The 26,328-nt window shown below is 50.1% G+C and overlaps 1 protein-coding gene across 13 annotated transcripts; it reads left to right on the forward strand.

The window, feature by feature from the left end:
• Positions 1 to 418: 418 nt before the first annotated feature.
• Positions 419 to 25,311, forward strand: MED12 (mediator complex subunit 12). 13 transcript variants are annotated; one of them, XM_080652391.1, is made up of 46 exons: positions 419 to 558; positions 1,090 to 1,194; positions 1,403 to 1,594; positions 1,732 to 1,891; positions 3,215 to 3,396; positions 3,574 to 3,684; positions 3,798 to 4,052; positions 4,381 to 4,527; positions 4,694 to 4,793; positions 4,918 to 5,054; positions 5,267 to 5,398; positions 5,756 to 5,882; positions 6,355 to 6,578; positions 9,253 to 9,333; positions 9,698 to 9,868; positions 10,070 to 10,214; positions 10,381 to 10,431; positions 10,742 to 10,860; positions 11,040 to 11,183; positions 11,634 to 11,797; positions 11,996 to 12,127; positions 12,538 to 12,765; positions 12,941 to 13,085; positions 13,486 to 13,606; positions 13,977 to 14,078; positions 14,166 to 14,291; positions 14,534 to 14,709; positions 14,890 to 15,069; positions 16,579 to 16,650; positions 17,123 to 17,256; positions 17,436 to 17,597; positions 17,857 to 17,968; positions 18,134 to 18,223; positions 18,721 to 18,830; positions 19,069 to 19,204; positions 19,470 to 19,631; positions 20,628 to 21,002; positions 21,197 to 21,347; positions 21,499 to 21,701; positions 21,868 to 21,945; positions 22,034 to 22,088; positions 22,164 to 22,251; positions 23,771 to 24,020; positions 24,390 to 24,527; positions 24,742 to 24,823; positions 25,032 to 25,311. In XM_080652391.1, exons 1-46 carry the CDS (start codon positions 460 to 462, stop codon positions 25,073 to 25,075), a joined length of 6,498 nt encoding a protein of 2,165 aa, XP_080508517.1. In that variant the 5' UTR covers positions 419 to 459; the 3' UTR covers positions 25,076 to 25,311. The 13 variants fall into 13 exon arrangements, 10 of the variants coding, with proteins under 10 accessions (XP_080508517.1, XP_080508518.1, XP_080508510.1 ...); XM_080652392.1 differs by having other exon boundaries at positions 21,499 to 21,692; XM_080652384.1 differs by having other exon boundaries at positions 22,034 to 22,251.
• The last annotated feature ends 1,017 nt before the right edge of the window (positions 25,312 to 26,328 follow it).

Below are 26,328 nucleotides of genomic sequence, written 5' to 3' on the forward strand. Positions count from 1 at the left end.
AAAAGGCATAGTTCCTAATCCAATGCAAATACTATCGAGCACCCATTCTAGGCCCAAAACTGAGCGAGGCGCCCGGAAGCCAGCGCCTGTCAGAGATCCACAGCGCGGCTGCTCCCCTTCTCTCAGGTTCGCATCCCCACCCCTCGCTCGGCTCCGAGACCTTCCGCAGCCGCTGCCCCAGTGAAATGATCTCAGGCCGGAACGCTCCGGGAGCGGAGCTCCGCCCCAAGCCGGCCCGGCCCCGCCCCGCTGAGGTCGGTATTGTCCGACGGTTTCCGGCGTCCCTCGGCTCCCCTCGGAAGTTTCCGGCTATGATCGAGAGTTTCTAACCTGCCCCCCGTTGTCTCTCGGCCGCCGTCCTCGCCACCGCCGCCCCACTGCGGCTCCCTCCCCCCCCGCCCCGCCCGCTCGCCCCGGAGCCGGCCCGGCTGGCGCCTCCGGCGCTAGGGGCTGGGCAAAATGGCGGCCTTCGGGATCTTGAGCTACGAACACCGGTCCCTGAAGCGGCCGCGGCTGGGGCCTCCTGATGTGTACCCTCAAGATCCCAAACAGAAGGAGGTGCGCGTTCACAAACCGGGGCTTTCGCGGGGCCAGGGGCCAGCGCTCAGCACTGGAGGAAGCACCTAGGGTTTGGGAAAGGGGGGGCACGGCGGTCTGATGGGAGCCCAACTCCCGGAAGGGGGAAGAGTAAAGTGGGTGCAGGAGAGTGGGACCTGGAGGGCAGGGGGGCGGTTCCTGAGCGTGACTAGGGAACGGTGGAGGGGCCACGCTCGAGGCGGTCCCCCCTCTACACACCCCTCTGAAAGTTGTCTGAGGCAGCTTGGTGAGCCATGGCTGCTAGCCAGCTTTTGAGGAAAGAGTGATGTTGAGTGAGATCTGGGTGATGGGGAGCCTGAATGACTGTGTGTGTGTGGGGGGGGTGAGGGTGGGGTCCAAATGAACATCAGGGCCTAGCTCTAAACAGCAATCTGTGCTACTTAGAATCCTCCTCCTACCTTGTCGTCCCCTTTTCCCCCTCTTTTCCTGCCCTCCTCTCCCACCACCGCCACCCCCAAGGAAAAATACTAAAATGCCATTTTCCTGTCTCAGGATGAACTGACGGCCTTGAATGTAAAACAAGGTTTCAATAACCAGCCTGCTGTCTCTGGGGATGAACATGGCAGTGCCAAGAATGTAAACTTCAATCCTTCCAAGGTGAGAAAATCCTGCCAGGCTGAAGGAAAAGGCTGGAAGAATCTGAGAAAGAGCAAAGGCCGTGGGTTGGGAAGACCTAAAGGGTCGACCTTAAGTGGCCAAGTTTTCCTTCATAACCTAATGCTACCACATTGGCATTTGCCCATCAAAGGCACCACCACCTCTCCACCCTTTCTTTCCACCCTGAGGTATAGTTTTCTTTCCTCAGATCAGTTCCAACTTCAGCAGCATTATTGCAGAGAAGTTACGTTGTAACACCCTCCCTGACACTGGTCGCAGGAAGCCCCAAGTGAACCAGAAGGACAACTTCTGGCTGGTGACTCCAAGATCCCAGAGTGCCATTAACACCTGGTTCACTGACCTGGCTGGCACCAAGCCACTCACACAACTAGCCAAGAAGGTGAGATACTGTTTCCTGTTCTTCAGGCCAAGGAGGGGGATCATGGGTACCAAGTACATTCCTATCCCCAGATTAAGCTATATGACCGCAAGCTCATGGTGGCAATAGAGGTCTCACTATTTGCGATGTCCATCCAGGTCCCTATTTTCGGTAAGAAGGACGAAGTGTTTGGATATTTAGCAAAATACACAGTGCCTGTGATGAGGGCCGCCTGGCTCATTAAAATGACCTGTGCCTACTATGCAGCAATCAATGAGACCAAGGTTAAGAAGAGAAATATCATTGACCCCTTCATGGGTGAGTAACTCCTAATGCCAGGGGTCCCACCACTGATCGCTTCAATTATTCTTCTTATCTGTATTCCTTGCTTGTGCTTGTATGTTGCTTTCTCTCAATTAGTAAACATCCAGTGTCTTGAGTGTTTACTATGTACATGTGCTAGGCCAGTGGTCAGCAAACACATTAGTCAACAGAGCAACAAACTGCGGCTCGCGAGCCGCAGTTTGCCGACCACTGTGTTAGGCTATAAGGATGACCAGTACCTAATCCCTGCCCTTAGGATGCTTATAGTCTAGTAGGTATGCCAAGGCAGATGTACGAATCACATAATTAAATATATAAGGTGTCAAAAAGGGAGGCAGAAGCTTCTTTGAGACTTCAGTGGACAGAAAGATTACTTTCTTTTTTTAAAAAAAATATTTTTTATTTATTTCAGAGAGGAAGAGAGAGGGAGAGAGAGGTAAAAACATCAATGATGAGAGAGAAGCATTTATCGGCTGCCTCCTGCACACCCCTACTGGGGATCGAGCCCACAACCCGGGCATGTGCCCTTGACCAGAATCAAACCTGGGATCTTCAGTCTGCAGGTCTACACTCTATCCACTGAGCCTTGCTAGGTGAAAGATTACTTTCTTTGGGGGACACCTGGGAAGGCTTTAGGAAGGTAGCGTTTGACTAGAACCAAAGTGGATGAATAGGGTTTAGAAGTACAGTAGTCCCCCTTATCTGAGGAGGATACATTTCAAGACCCCCCAGTGGATGCTTGAAACCACGGATAGTGACGAACCCAATATCTGCTGTTTTTTTCCTCATACATACCTATGGTAAAATTTACTTTATAAATTAGGCACAGTAAGAGATTAACAACAGTAAATAAAAGCAGAACAATTATGATAATATACTATAATAAAAGTTTTGTGAATGTGGTATCTCTCAAAACATCTTATTGCATTCAAACTTCTTGTGATAATGTGAGATGATAATGCCTACGTAATGAGATGAAATGAGGTGAATGATGTATGCATTGTAATGTAGCATTAGGCTATTATTGACCTGACGATGTATCAAAAAGAGGATCATATATCAGAAAGAGGATCATCTGCTTTGGGTGATCCTGGATCACAGAGCCATGAATGACAGTGTTGATGGTTGGCTATCAGGAACAGATGATATTGATGGTTGGGAAAATTTATTTATTTTCAGACCACAGTTGACTGCAGGTAACTGAAAAGGCAGAAAGCAAAACCATGGCTAAGGGGTGGGGTGGTGGGGGGGTGGGGAACAGAAGATGTTCTAAGCAGAGGGACAGTATAAAATAGCCCCTTTCCATATTTCCCTTAGAATGGACTCAGATCATCACCAAGTACTTATGGGAGCAGCTGCAAAAGATGGCTGAATATTACCGGCCTGGGCCTGCAGGCAGTGGGGGCTGTGGTTCCACTATAGGGCCCTTGCCCCATGATGTAGAGTTGGCAATACGGCAGTGGGATTACAACGAGAAGCTGGCCATGTTCATGTTTCAGGTAGGGCATGTCCTGTGGGACATTGTATTGAGCCTGATCTCGCACTCTGCCCGTAGAGAACGGAATCTGCCTGCCACCTTGCCCCAGTTGTGGTTCTCTTCATCCTGTCATTGATTTTATCTGCCTCATCTCTAATAATCCCTGGGCTTAACTAATCCTTTCCCCTGGTACCCATAGGATGGAATGCTGGACAGGCATGAGTTCCTGACATGGGTACTTGAGTGTTTTGAGAAAATCCGCCCTGGAGAAGATGAATTGCTTAAACTGCTGCTGCCCCTGCTGCTTCGAGTAAGGTCTAGGATTTGGGGGGGGCGGGTCTCGGGAGGGTTAGAGGAGGAATAAGATGTGACAGCAGAGTCACTTGGAGAGAACTTGGGATTTTGCTCTTTGTGTCTTCACAGTACTCTGGGGAATTCGTTCAGTCCGCATACCTCTCCCGCCGCCTTGCCTACTTCTGTACCCGAAGACTGGCCCTGCAACTGGATGGCATGAGCAGTCACTCGGCTCATGTTATGTCTACTCAGTCGACAAGCACACTGCCCACCACCCCTGCTCCTCAGCCCCCAACTAGCAGCACACCCTCTATACCCTTTAGTGACCTGCTTATGTGCCCTCAGCACCGGCCCCTTGTTTTTGGCCTCAGCTGTATCCTTCAGGTAAGTACTGGGTGGCCCCAAGGAAGTGTTAAGAGGCATCCTGAGAGGAGTTGGTTGGGTGCCTGTCCTGGAGAATGGGGGGTGATTCTGAATTGGAAGTGGGACTCGGCACTGAGTACTTGCTTAGAGATTATTGCTTCTCATTCATGGACTGTTAGTTCCTTTTCAGTTAGAAGAGTGGATGAGGGGAGGGGCTCAGGGATTGAGTGATGCCACTCCAGGGACTTAGAATACTTTAGGTTGGAACTCTAAGGATTGGGTCTTATAATGGGATTCTAGAGAGGTAGCCATGGTAACTGAGTTTGACATAGTGGTTCCTATCTGGCAGACGATCCTCCTGTGTTGTCCTAGTGCTCTGGTTTGGCACTACTCGCTGACTGATAGCCGAATTAAGACTGGCTCACCACTTGACCACCTGCCTATTGCCCCCTCCAATCTGCCCATGCCAGAGGGCAACAGTGCCTTCACTCAGCAGGTAAGTCGGACCAACTAGTTGCCTAGTACCCCCAGATTAGGGGGTGAGGCTCAATTATTCTTTCAACAATAGTGACTTAGAGTCCTCTGGCACTATTCTTTTAGCCTGGAGCCCTGGCCTTTTGTATGCCTTGGTATATCCTTAAAGTCGTTGATGTATATTACAGGTCCGTGCAAAATTGCGAGAGATTGAACAGCAGATCAAGGAGCGTGGACAGGCAGTTGAGGTTCGCTGGTCTTTTGATAAGTGCCAGGAAGCTACTGCAGGTGAGTGCCAGATGATGGATAGTAAGAAGGATGTTTGAGGAAAGGATGGGGATTGGTAAGGACAGAGGTCTGAGAGTTGGACTTCATAGGGAGGTAAATCCCCTTTGCCACTTTTCCTCCTTAGGCTTCACCATTGGACGGGTGCTCCATACTTTGGAAGTGCTGGACAGCCATAGTTTTGAGCGCTCTGACTTCAGCAACTCTCTTGACTCCCTTTGTAACCGAATCTTTGGATTGGGGCCTAGCAAGGATGGGCATGAGGTAAGCAAGAAGGGGAACCGAAGGAACAAAAAACTTTGCAAGAGCAACAGTATGAGGGGAAGGCCTGGTGAGGCATGAAAACGGGATGTCTGAAGAGATGATATTACTGGGCCTGGGATGTTTTAAGATGGGGCCCAGTGTTTAAGAAATCAGAACTGGGTTCTTTGTCCCCAGCTCTACCTTACTCACTCCTGTCTTCCTGTGGTCTCCAGATCTCCTCAGATGATGATGCTGTGGTATCACTACTGTGTGAATGGGCTGTCAGCTGCAAACGTTCTGGTCGGCATCGTGCTATGGTGGTAGCCAAGCTCCTGGAGAAGAGACAGGCAGAGATTGAAGCTGAGGTTAGGGAGCAGAGAGAAAAGAAAGTGGTTGGCCAGTGGGGCAGTGGCAACTGGGGTTGGAGACAGATGGAGCTGGTAGTGGGACCATAGTTGAAGCTGTGAGAAGAAAGAAGTAGAGAACCTAGGGGGGAAAGTCGAGGACATGAGGCAAAAATAGAAAGGCAAGAGGATTGATGTCAGAGAAGCGATCAAGACTTCAGTTGGGAGGAAGTAAAGAAAATGGAGGTCAAAGGGGGAATGGAATTGAAAAGTTTGGGGTGGAGACAAAATAGGTGGTAGTTCCAGGATTACACCTGGAGGAAGGAGAGAAGAAAACAGGTAAAAACCAATCCTGCAGTTTGTTCTTTCATCTTACAGCGTTGTGGAGAATCAGAAGCTGCAGATGAGAAAGGTTCCATTGCCTCTGGCTCCCTTTCTGCTCCTAGTGCTCCCATTTTCCAGGATGTCCTCCTGCAGTTTCTGGATACACAGGCTCCCATGCTGAGTATGGACCCCTGCCACCCTCTGGTTACCTCGGCCTAGACTTAGTTACCCGTTACTGTCATCAGAAAGCATAATTAATCACCTTCTGGTATATTTTTCTGTCTTGGGCTCTATGCTGAATGAATTTTGGACATAATTCTAGTCTTTGATCATTTTATGGTTTAACAGAGTAGAGAAATAAAGAGAAAAATAAAAACCAGCACAAACAATCGAAGCATTGTCACATGTACTTAGCAGCAAAGATGCTATATTCCTTCATGAGATGGTGTGTGGGGCAGGAGGTGGGATAACCAAGGATACTTTGTCCCTCTGTAGTTTTATTTTGTTTTGGATTGTTCCTCTTTTTGCGTACCTCAGGCACTCTAGGAGGAGTGTGCCTGAGGTGTATCCCTCTTTCTGTCCCCCTCTCTCTTTTTCCCCCCATCTCTTTTGTGCTTCTCCTAACTCATCTTTTCTCATTCCCTCCCCTGTAGCGGACCCCCGAAGTGAGAGTGAGCGGGTGGAATTCTTTAACTTGGTACTGCTGTTCTGTGAACTGATTCGACACGATGTTTTCTCCCACAACATATATACTTGCACCCTCATCTCCCGAGGGGACCTTGCCTTTGGAGCACCTGGTCCTCGGCCTCCCTCTCCCTTTGATGACCCTGCTGATGACCCAGAGCGCAAGGAGGCTGAGTGCAGTAGCAAGCTGGAGGTAAGTGAGTTTTCCCTAGCGCTGGTTAGTTTCTTCCTATGTTCCCATCTTCCTGGCTCTCAGAGTCCTCTGAGAGACCCTTACCTAATAATGATACCTAATTATGATGGTAGTATTTGCTTAGTGCTTCTTGGTTTACAAGGCACTCTTGTATCATTCTTTTTTTAAAAATATATATATCTTTAATGATTTCAGAGAGGAAGGGAAAGGGAGATAGAAACATCCTATATAATAAAAGAGTAATACGCAAATTAACCATCACTCCGCTCTGGCCACAGAGAGCAGGAGGGAGGCTTTGGTTTCCCTGGCAATGGAGGAAGCTAAGCTTTCCGCCTGCCCTTGCCAGCCTAGGCCTCCACTCAAGGCTACAAAGTTTCAATGATAGGAGATACATAAACCCAAACAGAAATGCGGCAGCCACAGAGCTGGAAAGAGCAGGAGGCTAGGGTTGCCCATGGCGATGGAGGAAGCCAAGCTTTCCACACACCCTGGCCGGCCCAGGCCTCCGCTTAAGGCTACAAAGTTTCAATTATAGAAGATACATAAACCCCAACAGAAATGGCTGCCGCCACGGAGCAAGCAGAAGGCTTGGCTCCGCTCCAGGCTACAAAGTTGCAATTGTAGAGGATAAATAAACCCCAGATACCAGGACCTCTGCTTGGGTCACCAGGGGGCGTGGCCGGCCCGCAAACCACCACAGGCCCCTCACTCAGGCTGCCTCACGCCCCAAGGGAACCCCCACCCTGATCCAGGACACCCTTCAGGGCAAACCAGCTGGCCCCCACCCGTGCACCAGGCCTCGATCCTATCTAATAAAAGAGTAATATGCAGATTGACCATCACTCCAACACACAAGATGGCTGCCCCTATGTGGTCAAAGATCCTGCCCCCATGTGGACACAAGATGGCCACCACAGATGGCCATCAAGGGAGGGCAGTTGGGAGGGACCAGGCCTGCAAGGGAGGGCAGTTGGGGGCGATCAAGCCTGCAGGGGAGGGCAGTTAGGGGTGACCAAGCCGGCAGAGGAGGGAAGTTGGGGGCGACTGGGCCTGCAGGGAAAGGCAGTTGGGAGGGACCCAGGCCTGCAGGGGAGAGCAGTTGGGGGGGACCAGGCCTGCAGGGGAGGGCAGTTCGGGGGGACCAGGCCTGCAGGGGAGGGCAGTTAGGGGCAAACAGGCTGGCAGGGGAGTGGTTAGGGGGTGATCAGGCTGGCAGGCAGAAGCGGTTAGAGGCAATCAGGAAGGCAGGCAGGTGAGCAGTTGGGAGCCAGCAGTCCTGGATTGTGAGAGGGATGTCCCAGATTGAAGAGGGTGCAGGCTGGGCTGAGGGACACCCCCCTCCCCCATGCACAAATTTCGTGCACAGGGCCTCTAGTCAGTGATAAGAGAGAATCATTGATCAGCTGCCTTCTGCCTGATTGGGGATCGAGCCTGCAACATGGGCATACACCCTGACCGGGAATTGAACTGTGACCTCCTGGTTCCTAGGTCAGCGCTCAATCACTGAGCCACTGCAGCCGGGCTCGCATCATTCTTTTTCATGTGATCTTAACAACTGCCTTGTGAGGTCATCTTAATCCTATTTTACTTATTTACTTGTTTGTTTGTTTAATTTTTAAATATGTTTTTATTGATTTCAGAAAGAGGAAGGGAGAGGGGGAGAGAGGGAGAGAAATATCAATGATGAGAGAGAACCATCTATTGGCTGCCTCCTGCACACCCCCACTGGGGATCGAGCCTAAAACCTGGGCTTGTGCCCTGACCGAGAATCAAACCCTGACCTCCTGGTTTATAGGTTGATGCTCAACCACTGTACCATACCGGCTGGGCTATTTTTTCTTTTTTTTAAGAATATGTTTTTAGCCGAAACCGGTTTGGCTCAGTGGATAGAGCGTCGGCCTGCGGACTGAAGGGTCCCGGGTTCGATTCCGGTCAAGGGCATGTACCTTGGTTGCGGGCACATCCCTGGTGGGAGGTGTGCGGGAGGCAGCTGATCGATGTTTCTCTCTCATCGATGTTTCTAGCTCTCTATCTCTCTCCCTTCCTCTCTGTGAAATATCAATAAAATATATTAAAAAAAAAAAGAATATGTTTTTATTTATTTTATTTTAATATGTTATTGAGTTTAGGGAGAGGATAGAATGAGAAACATAGATCAGGTGCTTCCTGCATGCCTCCTACTGGGGATCAGCCACAACCCAGTCATGTGCCCTGACCAGGAATCGAACTGGTGACCTCTTGGTTTGTGGGTCGACACTCAACCACTGAGGCACTGTGGCTGGGCTGCTTTTATTATTTTGGGAGAGAAGGGGGGAGAGAGAGAGAAAGAAAGAGAAAAACATTAATGTGAGAAACATCCATCACTTGCCTCCCTCCATACACACCTGACCCAGGATTGAACCTGTAACCTGGGTGTGTGCCCTGACTGGGAATTGAACCTGATTCCCTTCCGTGCACTGGACGACGCTCACACAACTGAACCACCTGGCCAGGGCTATTTATTTTGTTCTTAACTGAAGCCCATAGTGGTTAAATGAATAATCAAGGCCTGAATCTAGATCCTGTGCTTTTCCCTGTATGGTTTCCTGTCTCCAACTCCCGTGTCAACTTTTCTAGATGGTGGGGAGCAGCTCCCTGGGGCTAAAACAACTCCGCTTATGTTCTGTGCCCTCAGGATCCAGGGCTCTCGGAGTCTATGGACATCGACCCTAGTTCCAGTGTACTCTTTGAGGATATGGAGAAGCCTGATTTCTCAGTAAGTTAGAGGCTAGTGTGGAAGAACCCACCTCTTCAGGGCCTCCCATGATGCCTCTTTTGGGAATTTCTTTATGCCCTTCCATCCCCTTTTGTTCCTCTAAACCAGGGGTGGGGAACTTTTTTTTCTGCCAAGGGCCATTTGGATATTTATAATACCATTCGCTTAATATAATTTGCTTAATATAATTCGCTTAATATAATTCACTTAATACAAATTTATGTTGCTATGAAAAAAGCTCCTAGATTTATTGAATTTCGAATCCCACCTGCAGTTGCCTTAGCAGGGCCAGAACAAATGATTTTGCAGGCCAGACGTTCCCCACCCCTGTTCTAAGCATTATGCCCTTTTGCCTTTCTCTTAGTTGTTCTCCCCGACGATGCCCTGTGAGGGGAAGGGCAGTCCATCGCCCGAGAAAGCAGATGTTGAGAAGGAGGTGAAGCCACTACCCAAGGAGAAGATGGAAGGAACTCTCGGGGTTCTTTATGACCAGCCGAGGCATGTGCAGTATGCCACACACTTTCCGATCCCCCAGGTACTCTTCCCCAATACCCTGTGACCATCTATTTTGAGCCCAGGTTTCTGTCCCAGGACCAGCGGAGGGGTTGGAGCTGTTCTGGAGGGTGCAGCGTGCTGGGAAGGGTTTGAGCACTGGGCTGCTGAGGGGCATGGCGCATGCTTTTAAGTGGAGGGAAAGAGATTCGTGCAGGAGTCTGATGGTGCTGCTGGGATGCAGGAGGAGTCATGCAGCCATGAGTGCAACCAGCGGTTGGTCGTACTGTTTGGGGTGGGAAAGCAGCGAGATGATGCCCGCCATGCCATCAAGAAAATTACCAAGGATATCCTGAAGGTTCTGAACCGCAAGGGGACAGCAGAAACTGGTGGGTGTGAAGCTCCTTAACCAATCTCCCCCCAAAGAATGCCCTAGTCAGTCTTCCCTTCCCCAGCATAGGGCATTCCCAGTCATGTCCCAATGTCCTGTCTCTTGGAGTCTCCTGAGAGCTCTAGTCCTTTTGAAACTTCCCCCCTCATTCCCCCCCTCTGCAGACCAGCTTGCTCCTATTGTGCCTCTGAATCCTGGAGACCTGACATTCTTAGGTACCTCACAGTAAGCCCCATACTGCCCTCCCTCCCTCTCCCTTCCCTCCCTCAACCTAGCACCTCCCTGTATTTATTCCTCTAAGGTCCACATAGTTTGTGGTCCTTGCAACCTTTGCTTCACTGTCCCTTTCATCCCTCCCCCACCCCTTCCTTGACCCTCCCTTCCCATCTGCCCTCTTCCCTCCCTCCCCTTCTTCGTTCCCTCCCTCCCACGCATCCATAGCCTTTCCCTCCATTCCTCACCCCACCCCTAGTCAACTCATTTATCTTCCCTGTCCTGACTGATCTCTTTCAACTGTCCCCTTAGGTGGGGAGGATGGACAGAAGCGGCGGCGCAATCGGCCTGAAGCCTTCCCCACTGCTGAAGATATTTTTTCTAAGTTCCAGCACCTTTCACATTATGACCAACACCAGGTCACAGCTCAGGTGTGGGCCTAGGTCCAGCCCCCTTCCCACACTCTGGTCTTCCATCCTGTTTTCCTTTCCTCATCTTCTTTCCCTCCTGAGCAGGGTAAACCTCCCAGTCTCATCCCCTTCCACCGCCATCCTTTCCTGCTTCCCTCCACCTCTCTCCACTCCTATCTCACTCCCACTGCCCTTATCAGGTCTCCCGGAATGTTCTGGAGCAGATCACGAGCTTTGCCCTTGGCATGTCATACCACTTGCCTCTGGTGCAGCATGTGCAGTTCATCTTCGACCTCATGGAATATTCACTCAGCATCAGTGGCCTCATCGACTTTGCTATTCAGGTGGGGAAGTTGGGGAGATAAGGGTGGAGGAAGGAGTTTGTACTGTATAGGGTCATAAGGATAGGAGTAGAAGCTCAAGTCAGAGTCCCAGGCTATTTGCAGGGGCAGAAAGATTAGCATAGGGGGCGTGGAACATGAGCTAAGATGGCAGGAATAGAGACTCAAGTGCTCCCTGGGGAGGCCCAAGACACAGATTAGAGCATCGGGTATAGACTGTCCTCCCACCGTGGAGTTCATAGAATTCTATCCTGGGGACTGATTAGATCGTTGATGTGGCTGATGTTAATAGAATAAAGAACTGTGGCATATAGCAGCAGGGCCCTTGTAGACTGAGGCGGCTCCAGCAGGAAGGGGCTGGGGCCTGGCTTTGCCGGTTTCTTCTAAGAAAGTGTGGGATTTTGTATAATATGTGGGCCTGTTCTCGTTTCTCACCCTACTTAACTCTGCTAGCTACTGAATGAGCTGAGTGTAGTCGAGGCCGAGTTGCTTCTCAAATCCTCTGACCTCGTGGGCAGCTACACTACCAGCCTATGTCTGTGCATCGTGGCTGTCCTGCGGCACTATCATGCCTGCCTCATCCTCAACCAGGACCAGATGGCACAGGTCTTTGAGGGGTAAGCAGGGCTTCGGAATTACCGAAGCACGGAGGGCTCCCATGAACACCAGTGGGGCTCTCACCGTGGACGTGCATGCCATTCATATGGGGTGGGGTGAGTATTGCCAAGAGACTTTAATCTGTGTCCAGGGACCTTTGTGTCCCAGCCCCTGCACACTTATCTGCTGACCCTCTTGACCTTCCTTTCTCGTGACAGGCTGTGTGGCGTAGTGAAACATGGGATGAACCGGTCAGATGGCTCCTCTGCAGAACGCTGTATCCTTGCTTATCTCTATGATCTGTACACCTCGTGTAGCCATTTAAAGATCAAATTTGGGGAGCTTTTCAGGTAAGAGAGGTGAGAGGTAAGGGATAGAGAATGGAACCTCATCCTTTATCCTTCCCATTGTCGCCCATCTCAGGAGCAGAGCACAGCCCAGGACCCTGCCGCCTCTGCAGGGTTGTTTGGGGACTGTGCCCTCCATGTGTTCTTAGTTTCTGAGAGTGGTCCTCCTTCCTTGTTGGCATTAGCTCCAGCCCATCTCTGTGGGGCCCACACTCCTCCCCCTGCCTTCAGAGGCCCCTGTGCTTTCTTCTAACTAGGTTCTTGCCTCACTTGCTTTGTCCCATCTCCCTTTTTCCTGTCCCAAGGTTCCTGGTCTCTCACTTTCTCCTCTTTTTCTTTCCTCCCCCTTCCTGATCATCCCTCTGCCTCACCAGACCTTCAACACTTCTATCTGCTTTCCCCTACCCCTGCAGCGACTTCTGCTCCAAGGTGAAGAACACAATCTATTGCAACGTGGAGCCATCAGAATCCAATATGCGCTGGGCACCTGAGTTCATGATTGACACTCTGGAGAACCCTGCTGCTCACACCTTCACCTACACAGGGCTAGGCAAGAGTCTTAGTGAGAACCCTGCTAACCGCTACAGCTTTGTCTGCAATGCCCTTATGCACGTCTGTGTGGGGCACCATGATCCCGATAGGTATGGGGCGTATTGAGTGAGGAATGGGCACTGCGCTCCGGCCCCATATTGGGAGGGATGAGATGCTCGGGAGGTACTGCAATCTTGGTTATTGCCGGAGTGGAAATGAAAAGTTAATGGATCTGAGGTTTTATGGAACAAGGTTTTTCCTGAGGGCATTTGTACTTTTCCCCAGGGTGAATGACATCGCAATCCTGTGTGCAGAGCTGACCGGCTATTGCAAGTCACTGAGTGCAGAATGGCTGGGAGTACTTAAGGCCTTGTGCTGCTCCTCAAACAATGGCACTTGCGGTTTCAACGACCTCCTCTGCAATGTAGATGTGAGACTTGGGTGGGGTCCCGCTGGGGCCTGGGCCACTTACCAGGGCAGGAGTCTACTCTCAGTAATCAAGTAATCAGGGACAGAGTTTTTTTAAAATATCTTTTTATTGATGTCAGAGAAGAAGGGAGAGGGAGAAAGAGAGACGCATCAATGATGAGAAAGAATCATTTTTTGGCTGCCTCCTAAACACCCCACACTGGGGATCAAGCCACAACCTGGGCATGTGCCCTGACCGGGAATCGAACCGTGACCTCCTGGTTCATAGGTCTACACTCAACCTCTGAGCCACACCAGCTGGGCGGGTACAGAGTTTTGTACAGTCGAGGCATACCATTTTGAGTTTGATTTGGCACCCTGTCTCCCCTCTGAGTCTTAATGTCTGTCTGCTTTTTCTCCAGGTCAGTGACCTGTCTTTTCATGACTCCCTGGCTACTTTTGTCGCCATCCTCATTGCTCGCCAGTGTTTGCTCCTAGAGGATCTGATTCGCTGTGCTGCCATCCCTTCACTCCTTAATGCAGGTAAACTACCAATCCAGAACCCCTAGAATTTCTAGATCCCAAATTTCAATACATACTCTATGGGTATACTCTCAGTGTTCAGTGTCGGGCTCCCTGGCATCCCCAGAGGCCAGTCCTGTGGTGTGTCCCAGGCTGGGGAGCCTCTTTATAACCCTGCATTTGCAGCCCTGATCTGTCCATTTTGTGACCCTTTGAGGAACTCCTCTCATACAGCAAAACAGTTGGCTGCTCCACCTCTTCTTCAGCATTATCTTGTTTTTTTTTTCTTCCTTTTGCCTGACCTCATCTCCCCTTTTACCATCCCTCCTCCACAAACCTATATACAATCTGCTTTCCTTCTGTTCGATCTGCTTTGTCTTCCTTTCTGTAGCTTGCAGTGAACAGGACTCTGAGCCAGGGGCCCGGCTTACCTGCCGCATCCTTCTCCACCTTTTCAAGACACCTCAACTCAATCCTTGCCAGTCAGATGGAAGTAAGTGGTCCTGATCTGAGCCAGCCTGCAGTAGAAAGTGTGGCTACCCCACCCCACAGTTTCTACTTTTGCTTACCCTGACTTCAGCTCCCTCCCCAGACAAGCCTACTGTAGGAATCCGCTCCTCCTGTGACCGCCACCTGCTGGCTGCCTCCCAGAACCGCATCGTGGATGGAGCTGTGTTTGCTGTTCTCAAGGCTGTGTTTGTACTTGGTATGGGGGTAGGAAGGTAGTGGTGCCAGAAGTGTGTATAGGGTGGAGTGCCAGCTAAACTACAAAGGACAGTTTCTCTCCTGAAGGTGGTCTCCCTGACCTTTAGCGAAGAGAGGAGGGAGGGAAGTATATTTCTGTTCCATAGGGCAGGACTTGGGGAGTTGCTGCCTCTGTGGGTCTGGGGTGGGTCTCCACACAGAATTTGGATCTCACCCCTCCTATCTCCCGCCTGTGGACCACAGGGGATGCGGAACTGAAGGGTTCAGGCTTCACTGTGACAGGAGGAACAGAAGAACTTCCAGAGGAGGAGGGAGGAGGTGGTACTGGCGGTCGGAGGCAGGGTGGCCGAAACATCTCTGTGGAGACAGCCAGTCTGGATGTCTATGCCAAGTACGTGCTGCGCAGCATCTGCCAACAGGTCAGTCTCACCTTCCCCCCACACCTCCTAAATGCTTTTCTATAATATAGTCCTGTTTCCAGCCATGATCACGCCACCTCTCTACTATACATTGTGTCCCTCACCAACTCCCACCCTATCCCCCTTATTCGTGACCCCCCTTTCTGGTTGCCCCAGTCTCCTGATAATCAGCCTCCTTAGGAATGGGTAGGAGAACGTTGCCTTAAATCGCTATGTGAGGACAGCAATGACCTACAAGACCCAGTGTTGAGTAGTGCCCAGGCTCAGCGCCTCATGCAGCTCATCTGCTACCCACATCGACTGCTGGACAATGAGGACGGGGAGAACCCCCAGCGGCAGCGCATTAAGCGTATTCTCCAGGTAGGCCAAGGAATTGGGGGTCTTGTAGAAAGCAATGGAGTCCAAGCCTGGGGTCAAACCATGGGAACCTTGAGAGAAAAAGAGATGAGGAGCTAAGCAGGAAGACAGACAAGGATGTGAGTGAGAGAAACAGCTCCAGCATGGGTTTAGAAGTAAAGCCAAAATGGTCTAGAATAAACTGTTGGTTAAGGGCACAGCTATCTGGATGCAGTGGGACTTAGCTTATCGGGGGTGGGGAGGTTGGCATCTGGGAGACCTACTTTTTGGCTTTGTGTTTTTGGCACTTTGGCCATGGCTCAGTAATGAATGGTAATACTACTCAGTAGCTACTACACTAGAATGTCTGTTTCATGCCAGCTACTGTGCTCAGCACACTATGTGTATTTTCTCATTTAATCTTTACGACTCTATGAAGTAGGTATGAGTATCTCTGTTCGACTGGTAAGGAAACTGAGGCTTGAAGAGGTTAAGTAACTTGCTAAAGGTCACACAGCTAGTAAGCTAAGAGTCAGTATGTGAACTCAGATATGCCTGTGCCCTTTTTGCTTAACCACGCAGCTTCAGACATTCAGGTGACTGGAGGGTGGACAAATAAAGCCATTAAGGAGAAGCTAAAGGAATGAGGTCTCTAAAGTCCAGAGGAGATAATGCCAAAGAGAGATTAGCTAGCAGTATAGCCTTGGGGTCTGTAAAGGACTTTGAGCAGCTGGTTTGAAACAGGAGAAGCAGGCTTCAACTTTAACATCAAGGATTTAGGTAAAGAGTTAAGCAGAACTTCCTTGTGCTAAAGAATGTGAGGCCCGCCCAGCTGGCGTGGCTCAGTGGTTGAGTATTGACTTATGAACCAGGAGGTCGACAGTTCGATTCCCATTCAGGGCACATGCCCAGGTTGCAGGCTCGATCACCAGTCTCTCTCATCATTGATGTTTCTATCTCTCCCTCTCTCTTCCTCTCTAAAACCCATAAAAATATATTTAAAAATAAATAAGTAAAATAAAAATATATTTTAAAAAAGAATGTGAGGCCCTGAAACAGGAACCTGGGGAAAGATGTGAAATCTTTCCTGAACCACTTTTTTATTTTTTTTATTATTATTTTTTTAATATATTTTATTGATTTTGTACAGAGAGGAAGGGAGAGGGATAGAGAGTTAGAAACATCGATGAGAGAGAAACATTGATAAGCTGCCTCTTGCACACCCCCTACTGGGGATGTGCCCGCAACCAAGGTACATGCCCTTGACCGGAATCGAACCTGGGACCCCTCAGTCCGCAGGCCGACACTCTATCCACTGAGCCAAACCGGTTAGGGCCTGAACCACTTTTTTAAAAGGTTAGATTTTTCAACCATTTTGAATTATTTAGGTGTAATCTTTCCTAAAGCTGGGGCCATAGAGCTCCCTTTCAAAGTGTGGTTCAAGGTTGTGAGAAATCAGGAACTGGCCTCAGAGTGATGAGTGGTTGTGGGTGACATGAAGATGACTAGCTTGGGGTGGGATCTCTATTACAGAACTTGGACCAGTGGACCATGCGCCAGTCTTCCTTGGAGCTGCAGCTCATGATCAAGCAGACCCCAAACAATGTGAGTGGTGCCCTGGCCCTCTCTTTCCCATGCTCATTTCTAGCTCCGAGTGTCAGGGAGGTGGCCCACCATAGAAGAACATTGGCTCTACATATCTGCCATCTTCCCATCCTCTCTTATCTCAAGAACCTACCCTGGGGTTCTTGAGATAAGAGAGGATGGGAAGATGGCAGATATGTAGAGCCAATGATAAAGGAGCTGGGTTGGAAGTGTTGGGACTCTGAGTTGTGGGAAGGGTTGGCAGTGGTAGTTGTGGAGGTTGTTTCTGTGGTCACTACTGTAAGGAGGTATGCAAAGGAGAAGACTGGGGAATTGGAAAAATCTGCAGGGACTGGAGGGTATGACTTCCAGCAGACTGGTGTCCCTTCCCTCCCATTAACCTCCATAGATAACTTCATCTGCCCTCATCTACATCTCTTTTCCTTCACCCCAGCTTCCCATTTAGCATCCCTGTGCCTTTCCTTTTCCCCAGGAGATGAACTCCCTCTTAGAGAACATTGCCAAGGCCACAATTGAGGTTTTTCAACAATCAGCAGAGACAGGGTCATCTTCTGGAAACACTGCAAGCAACATGCCCAGCAGCAACAAGACCAAGCCTGTGCTCAGGTTGGGTAGACGTGTGTTAGTACCCATTCCCTCATAAGTTTCTCTGATGGCAATGTAAATTATTTCAACCACGTGGAGATAGATGTCAGGCATGTCCATCAGGAGAGGAGAGGAGAGGATGGATTCTACCAACCTTGCCTGGCTCCTCTGTAACCCTGTGGACTCCATCTGTCCTCCAGCTCTCTAGAGCGCTCTGGTGTCTGGCTCGTGGCCCCCCTCATTGCTAAACTGCCCACCTCAGTCCAGGGGCATGTGTTAAAGGCTGCTGGGGAAGAATTGGAGAAGGGCCAGCACCTGGGTTCATCTTCCCGCAAAGAACGTGATCGACAAAAGCAGAAGAGGTAAAGCAGCTGGAAGGGGGGACAGGATCAAGAGGTAGAAAGGAGAGGAAGCAGCCCAGTGAAGAAAAGTTAGGGCAGAGGGGTGAGAAAAAAAAACATGGAAAAGTGGAAAATCAGAGGGTAAGCATGGGCCACATTGAGCAAGCAGCTAGATCTTAAGATAGTATAGGGTGTGGGGCTTGGGAGAATGAAGTTGGAAGCTTCCAGATCTCCAGCCCATGGTCCTATTCTTTTTCTTTTCCTTTCCTCTCATCTCTAGCATGTCTCTGTTGAGCCAGCAGCCCTTCTTATCCCTGGTACTGACATGTCTGAAAGGGCAGGATGAGCAGCGTGAGGGACTCCTTACCTCTCTCTACAGCCAGGTGCACCAGGTACAGGTCTCTGGGTCATGGAGCCTGGAAGGAGGGCAGAGAAGGATGTGCCCAAGAGGCCACTGTGTACTCGGAACCTTCACTACTTTCTATGAACACTGTGGGTGCTTTGGAATGGAAATGAGGGGATCCCTGAGCTGTGTGTTACACGTGTTTCTGTTTTAGATTGTTAATAATTGGCGAGATGACCAGTACTTAGATGATTGCAAACCAAAGCAGCTAATGCATGAGGCCCTCAAACTGCGGCTCAACCTGGTGAGAAGGGGAGCTGGGAAGAAGAAGAAGGGAGGGGTTGGGGCTAGAATTGCAAAGCGAAGAAGCCCTAGCCCAAGGAGGATAAAGGGGATGATGGCGGGCCCAGACTGTTCTGGGTCTTCAAGCATTCATCCAGCTCTCCTAAAGGACGCAGGCCCTGAAAGTGGTTAAGGACACTGAATCCTAGCAGGGACACTGCCTCAGTTATCCTAGATTCTGGCCAGACCCTAGAAGATTTAGAAGCTCATTTTGGAATGTTGGATAGAATCCTGGACATCCCTTAGTCCAACTCCTGTCATTTAATAAGTAAGGAAGCCAAGGCCCAGAGATGTCAATTTTTAAGTCATTGCCCTGAGTTCATGTAACAAGTAATAGATACAACTGGAATACTGACCTCAGGTGTCCCTAGTCCACCCAACCCAGGTTCTGATCCAAACTTTCCTTAAATGCTGAACTTCACCCTGAGCCATCTGACTGACCTATTATGGTCTTGGCAGGTGGGTGGCATGTTTGACACTGTGCAGCGTAGCACCCAGCAAACCACTGAGTGGGCAGTGCTCCTCCTGGAGATCATCATCAGCGGCACTGTCGACATGCAGTCCAACAAGTAAAGCACCCCACCCCTCCCTGCGTTTTGTGCCCAAGAGGGTCCCCCTTCCCTCACACCAGGTACACAGCCCCCTGTGATCCGTGTGGCCCATTCAGTGGACTCAGAGGCCTTGGGTTCCCCACCTGTTTTTGATGCCCCTGGGGTGACATCTTAAGCACCATTCTCTGCTTGCATCCATCCCCCAGTCCTTTATTTTCACCTCTTCTCTGGTTTTCTCCCTGGCTTCCTGTCATAGCGAGCTCTTCACTACTGTATTGGACATGCTGAGTGTGCTCATCAATGGGACCCTGGCTGCAGACATGTCCAGCATCTCTCAAGGCAGCATGGAGGAAAACAAACGTGCCTACATGAACCTGGTGAAGAAGCTGCAGGTGAGCAGAAGAGGCAAGGGCGAGGCTTGGGGAACAGCAATCTTCTTAGCTCCCTGTCCCCTGACCTTGCAGTGGCTTTCCAGCCTCTGGGACTTTGCTCTGGCCAGAGACCCCCACCATTTCCTTTCACAGTTGCTTTTTCTTTGTTATTTGTATAGCAAGGATTGACTGAGTGTTTTCATGCAAGGTTCTGTGTTGTCCCATGATTTTCCATCCCCATGTTTTTGTATTCTTGAACTCTTGTCTCCTCTTATTGTGCCTGCAGAAAGAGTTGGGGGAGCGCCAGTCAGACAGTCTGGAAAAGGTTCGCCAGCTGTTGCCACTGCCCAAGCAAACCCGAGATGTCATCACCTGTGAGCCACAGGGCTCCCTTATTGACACCAAGGGCAACAAGATTACTGGCTTTGATTCCATCTTCAAGAAGGAGGCATGTTTCTTTGTCTTTCTGCTCCGCATTCTCTACCCCCTGCCTTTTCCCCCTTTGGACAAGAGCCTTTCCTGCATTAACCTTGTATCTACAAAGGCTCATCAGGCTACTGCGTCCATCAGACTCTGCAGTGAAAGTCGCTTCTGCAATATTGAGCTCATCACTAACTTTACTTGCATTTCTTCTCCCCATCTTGGGAGTCTCAACCTCTTTCCTTGGTTTCTTCATTCACCCGTACCCACCGTTCACCATTCCTACCCACCTTTTAACATACCACCCATTTCTCAGCACTTCACTTTCCTCTTTCCTCTGCCCCACCTACCTCCTGCCCTCCTCCAACCCTGCCTGCACCCCACCCATCTATCTGGCTGACAGCCCATATCTGATACCTTCATCCCTGCATTTTTCTCCCTCCACTCACTCATCTCTGCACAATTTTCTTTCCCCTCTCTCTGTTAGTTGTAGTATTTGTTGAGTAACTATAATCTATGTGTATAGTAGAGAGGGAGAGGAAGAAGAGGATCTAGAGTTTGAAATCAGAGTCCAACCCATTCACGTATACATTCTCATGTCTTTTCCTGTCCCATCTGTCTCTGTCCCCTTTCCTCAGTGTCTCTGTCTCTCTCCACCTGTCTCTTTGTCTCCCTCTGCCTACCTCTCTCTTCCTGTTTTTCTCTCTTTCCCTCTCTGCCTGTCTTTAGTCTCTCGCTGCCTTTTCTCTTTGTTTCTATCTCTGTCTTCCTCTGAATTTCAGTGTCTAGCTCTCTCTCTCTGCTCCATACACCCATCGCCTTCTCTCCTCTTAACTCTGTCTCCCTTGTGCATGTTTGTGTGTCCATACCCATCTGTCTTCATCTGACCATCTCTCCTGAATCTGCCCATTACTTTTTTTTCTTTTATTTCCTGAAGATATTTCCCCCTTTCCTATAAGTCCTTAAGGTCTGGCTTCTGTTTTACAAGCCTTAGCCACTTATTGTTTCTCATTTTCTGGAGCAGGGTCTACAGGTTTCCACCAAACAAAAGCTCTCTCCCTGGGATCTTTTTGAGGGCTTGAAGCCGTCAGCGCCACTGTCTTGGGGCTGGTTTGGAACAGTCCGGGTGGACCGGAGAGTGGCTCGAGGCGAGGAACAGCAGCGCTTGCTGCTCTACCACACACACCTGAGGCCCCGGCCCCGGGCGTATTACCTGGAGCCACTGCCGCTGCCACCAGAAGATGAGGAGCCCCCTGCTCCCACTCTGCTAGAGCCTGAGAAAAAGGCTCCAGAGCCCCCCAAAACTGACAAACCTGGAGCTGCTCCAGCCAGTACTGAGGAACGCAAGAAGAAGTCCACCAAAGGCAAGAAACGAAGCCAGCCAGCTGCAAAGACAGAGGTTAGTGCCATCCCTGTGATGCTTCCACAACCTGTCTCCATGGTTCTTCCAGTTTCTGGTTTGTGGGAGGGGTGGGGGCATGTGGGGCAGGGGTGCCTTTGGAATTATAATAACCATGTAGATCCAACTCCCCATCACCCCTCCTAGCCCACTTCACCCCCACCCCTCACCTTCCTCTTCTACCATTCACATAGGACTTTGGAATGGGCTCAGGACGGAGTGGCCCCTATGGCGTGACAGTGCCTCCAGACCTCCTGCACCATACTAACCCTGGTTCCATAACCCACGTTAGCTACAGGCAGGGCCCCATAGGCCTCTACACCCAAAACCAGCCACTACCTGCAGGTTAGTGCCACCCCAGGAATGAGAGACTTACCTGGATTCCTCCTGCCTCAGGGATGATGCCCCTCGTCCAAGGAGCTATGAGTAACCAGGACACCTAGCTGGGGATGGAGGGACAAGGAGCCTTGAGAGGTCAGCCTGCTCCCATTTCCAGGTGGCCCTCGTGTGGACCCATACCGCCCTGTGCGGTTACCAATGCAGAAGCTGCCTGCTCGACCACCTTACCCTGGAGTGCTGCCCACAACCATGAGTGGTGTCATGGGACTGGAACCCTCTTACAAGACTTCCGTGTACCGACAGCAGCAGCCTGCAGTGCCCCAAGGACAGCGCCTTCGCCAACAGCTCCAGGCAAAGATAGTGAGAGGGGCAATAGGGAGGGCCCCCAGGGAGAGGGGCATTTAAGGGTCACAGGACTGAGGAGACACTTGGGCTCTTCACAGGGACATGCAGAGTGGGAAATACAGTTAGCGAGATGGTGGAAAGTGTTTTCTGAGTTTAAATTTGTCCCCTTTTTCCCTTTTAGCAGAGTCAGGGGATGTTGGGCCAGTCATCTGTCCACCAAATGACTACTAGTTCTTCCTACGGTTTGCAGACCTCCCAGGTAAGGGCACAAGATGGTGAGAATTAGGGAGCTTGAGGCAAGTTGCTCTGCACGCTCTTGGTCCTGACTCTCTCCTCATTTCATCCAGGGATATACTCCTTATGTTTCTCATGTGGGATTGCAGCAACACACAGGCCCCGCAGGTACCATGGTACCCCCCAGCTACTCCAGCCAGCCTTATCAGAGCACCCACCCTTCTACCAATCCTACTCTTGTAGATCCCACTCGCCACCTGCAACAGCGGCCCAGTGGCTATGTGCACCAGCAGGCCCCTACCTACGGACATGGGCTAACTTCCACTCAAAGGTACCCAAGAGAGTTGGGGTTTTAAAGGCACTGAGGTACAGAGGCACCTTTGATTTGGAAAAACGTGCCTGGGGTGATGGGACTAATCAGACCTTCTGGAGGTGGCAAGAACACTTATCTGGCCACATAACCTATTGCTACAAAATGCCAGAGCTGGAAGGGACCCTGGCAACCAGTAGTCTCACACCTGCTTCCTCTATATTTCTTTGAGGCCCAGAGAAGGAAAATGACTTATATGACTACAGTAAGGGCAAGTCTAGGGTTCATTGATGCACTGCATAATAAGTTGGCATAAAGCCAGTATTAGAACAGTCTTAACTCTGGAATGGACTAATGAATATATCCTCTCACTATTCTGAACATTAGTCAGGCCTACGTTAATACATTGTAATTGTGTCCTGAGGGTCTATAGCTTAGGTTTAGAACACTGAAGGATAGACCAGCGGAAGTCCTTTACTGAGAAGTAGTAACTGCTCACTGTGTGGCCAGCACTGTACTAGGACTGGTTGGGAGAAGGAAAGTTATTTTTAAAAAACTATGAAGTCCCTCACCACAAAGAATTGTTACTCTAGTTGAGGAGATGAGACTTACCCAGAAGAACATTTAGAGAACACTCTGAGGAAAATCATAGCCAGATGTGCCATTGTGTGCTGTGAAGTAAAATGGGAATCCAGAAAAGGTGCATGGTACTGTCATTGTGGGCCTGAGTCGTCAGAGGAAGTGTCACGAAGGAGGTTGGACTTGCGTTGGAGGATGGATATGATTTGGATTTGTGGAGAAGAGGAGAAGGAAGGGGATTCCAAATAGAGGGCATAGCATGAACAGACATGGGAGCCAAATGAGGAGAGTGACTGAGGACAGGTAGGAGAAGAACTTGGATGGAGGTAAAATTGGTGTTGGGGAAGTAAGGGGTAGGCTAGGAGTGGGCAGGTTGAAGAGGGCCTTGACTGCTCAGTGCAGAACTGAGACACAATTCCAGAAAGAGCTCTATGGACCTGGAAAGTGACATGACGAGTTGGACATGTCTAGAGATTAATATGGAATGCGTGGATATGATGCATAGAGACGGTGCGAGAAGACTTGAGACAGGGGGCCTGGTCAGTAACCTGGTGCAGTGATGTACAGATTGGGGTAAGGAAAGTGGAAGGAGCAGTAGGACTCAATTGTCTTTAAGCCCGTGAAATGTTATTGGGGATTACCACCAACAACAAAAACCTCACGAAGTGTTAACAAAATGCCTATCCTATGCTAAGATTTTTTTTCCACTTTTATAAGAGAAAAAATAGCTAAAGCAGAATTGAAAAATTTCTAGCCATGAAGTTTATGAGACACTGAGATGGGGTATTGTCTTTACCCCTCACTCCCCTACTTAGAAAGCTGCCAGGACCCAAATGGCTCTTCTGTTAAGTGACAGGAGGAACGAATGAAATGACTGAAGTGTCTTTTGGGTCAGGACCTGGGGCTTCTCTTTCACCTCTCTCCCTGCCCCATGCCTTGATCTCTGGACCTCTCTTTGTAGGTTTTCACACCAGACACTGCAGCAAACACCCATGATAGGTACTCTGACACCACTGAGTACTCAGGGTGTCCAGGCTGCTGTCCGATCAGCTGCCATCCTGCCTGAACAACAGCAGCAGCAGCCACCGCAGCAACAGCAGCAGCAGCAGCAGCAGCAACAGCAGCAGCAACAGCAGCAGCAGCAGCAGCAACAACAACAGCAGCAACAGTACCACATCCGGCAGCAGCAGCAGCAGCAACAAATCCTACGGGTAAGGCCCAGGGAGTTCATAGGGGACTTGGGAACCCAAGGAGGAGGAGAGGCCCAGGCTCCTCCTCGTTGTTATCAAGACTGACTGAGGCAGTACATAGAAAGTGCCTGGCAGAGTGACTGGCATGTGGTAGGATCTTAAGGAGTTAGTTTCCCCTTATACCCACTTTGGTTTTGTGGGGGTCCTATTGGGAGAGAGTTGGGGGTTGTCTGCTGAGGACTCTAGATTGGGTATCTTTCTCTGCAGCTCTCTGAGGAAGGAGGGCACTGAACCCACTTTCCTCCCTGCTGCTTCTTCCCCTGTCCCTATCCCTCCATGCCTGGGCTCAGCTGCTTGCTCTCCTTAGCAATATCTCTTATGTTCTCATAGCAACAGCAGCAGCAACAGCAGCAGCAACAGCAGCAGCAACAACAAGCACACCAGCAGCAGCAACAGCAGCAGCAGCAGCAGCAGCAACAGGCAGCGGCTCCTCCCCAGCCCCAGCCCCAGCCCCAGTCCCAGCCCCAGGTAGCTATTGGACTCCAGCCCCAGGCTCAGGGACAGCTGCCCAGGTTGGGCATGCAGCCAGTGAACCAGGTTGGGGACAGTGTGCCATGTGGTAGAAGGAGGAGGCAAGGCATGGCACACTAAAAAGGGATGGGGAGATGGGGATAGAGAAGGATGTAGAAGATTCCGAGTAGAGGGTTTGAGTTCAGTTTTCCACTTCCAATTTCCACCTCAGTTCCAGCGCCAGGGGCTTCAGCAGACCCAGCAACAGCAACAAACAGCAGCCTTGGTCCGGCAGCTCCAACAACAGCTCTCCAGTAAGCCTGCCTTCCTTCCCAGGAGAGTCCCATGAAATAAATTGGGGGCGGGGAGGGGCAAGTAGCTGAGGCCGTTGCTTCTAATAGCCCATATTGTGGGGGCAAGCATTATATTCCATCCCTTCCCTTGGCACCTGAGTAGCTCTTCCCATGCATATCTACAACCCTGCTTGGCATCCCACCCCTGACCCTCTCTGGTTTTTCACAGATACCCAGCCACAGCCCAGTACCAACATATTTGGACGCTACTGAGCCATCTGGAGGAGCTGCTTGTGACTGGATGTGGCCCCACCCTTTTCTCTGAATTCTCAATTCCCCTTCCTGGGCTAGCACCAGTAATGGTTGGGGCTCTTCCCTCAGGCTCCATTTTTAATGAGTTTTTAGTATTTTTGTTAATGTAAGGCATTGAGCTGTTGGGTTTTGTATATTATTTATATTGAGACCCCAGAGCTGTTGTACCCAATACACAGAGCTTCTTTGCAAAGGGCACGTGTGAGTTCTGCATATCTGGGAAGGGCGGGCCCTTGGGAGAGTAGTGGAGGCTGGACGGACAAGTTAGAGCCTTCATTCTGTTCAGATCATCTCCCCTGTTTACCTTCCATCCCCTAAATTTCTCAGTTGAATTGGATTGCTACCCTCTCTTTACTTCTCCATCCTGGCAACATATTAAGGTTTGAGCCCTTAGTCTCTTAAGAGGGGCAGCTTATGTTCTCAGCTAGATGATACAGCTTCTGGATAACTTTCCTTCATGGTGGATGTACCACTGGGATTGGGAAGGGGCCGTCAGGCCAGAGGAAAAAAATCAATGGCACCTGATTCTCCTTCCACTCATCCACATGCTGGGTTTTGAACAAGCTTCAGAGTGGAGGGGGTGACAGACACTGCCTACACTTTTTGCCACCTTTTTGTGGTCTCCATTATGCGCCAAGTGGTATCCTAGACAGAAATCTTCCCTGAGATTCACATTTCGGGGATGAAAAATTGCTCTGCATTAGCAAGTGTCACCTTTGAATAGGCAGTGGAAGTCTGGCATGGTTCCAGGAGGAAGAGACACCAGTAAAAGAAAGCACCCTTTTCTTTCTCTGCTCTGTTGCTGGAACTGCTTGCTTTTACACTACTCACCTTGGCAGTTACCCAGGGCAACTGTTGGTCACTCCCATTTTAAAGTAGAGATAAAATCTGCTGCAGAGTCACAATTGATACTGTGCAGGGCCATTCTCAGCCCCTTTGCCTTCAGGTTTGTTTTTGTTGTTTTTTTAAAATATATTTTTATTGATTTCAGAGAGGTAGGGAGAAGGAGAGAGGGATAGAAACATCAATGATGAGAGAGAATCATTCATTGATCAGCTGCTTCCTACACGACTCCCACTGGGGATTGAGCCCACAACCTAGGCATGTGCCCTGACCAGGAATTGAACCAGAACCTCCTGATTTATAGATCGATGCTCAACCACTGCGCCATAGGGGCCAGGCCCCTTGCCTTCAGTTTTAGGGCCCTAGATCAA

Source organism: Plecotus auritus (genome assembly GCF_963455305.1).
Source record: "Plecotus auritus genome assembly, chromosome: X".
NCBI lineage: Eukaryota > Metazoa > Chordata > Mammalia > Chiroptera > Vespertilionidae > Plecotus > Plecotus auritus.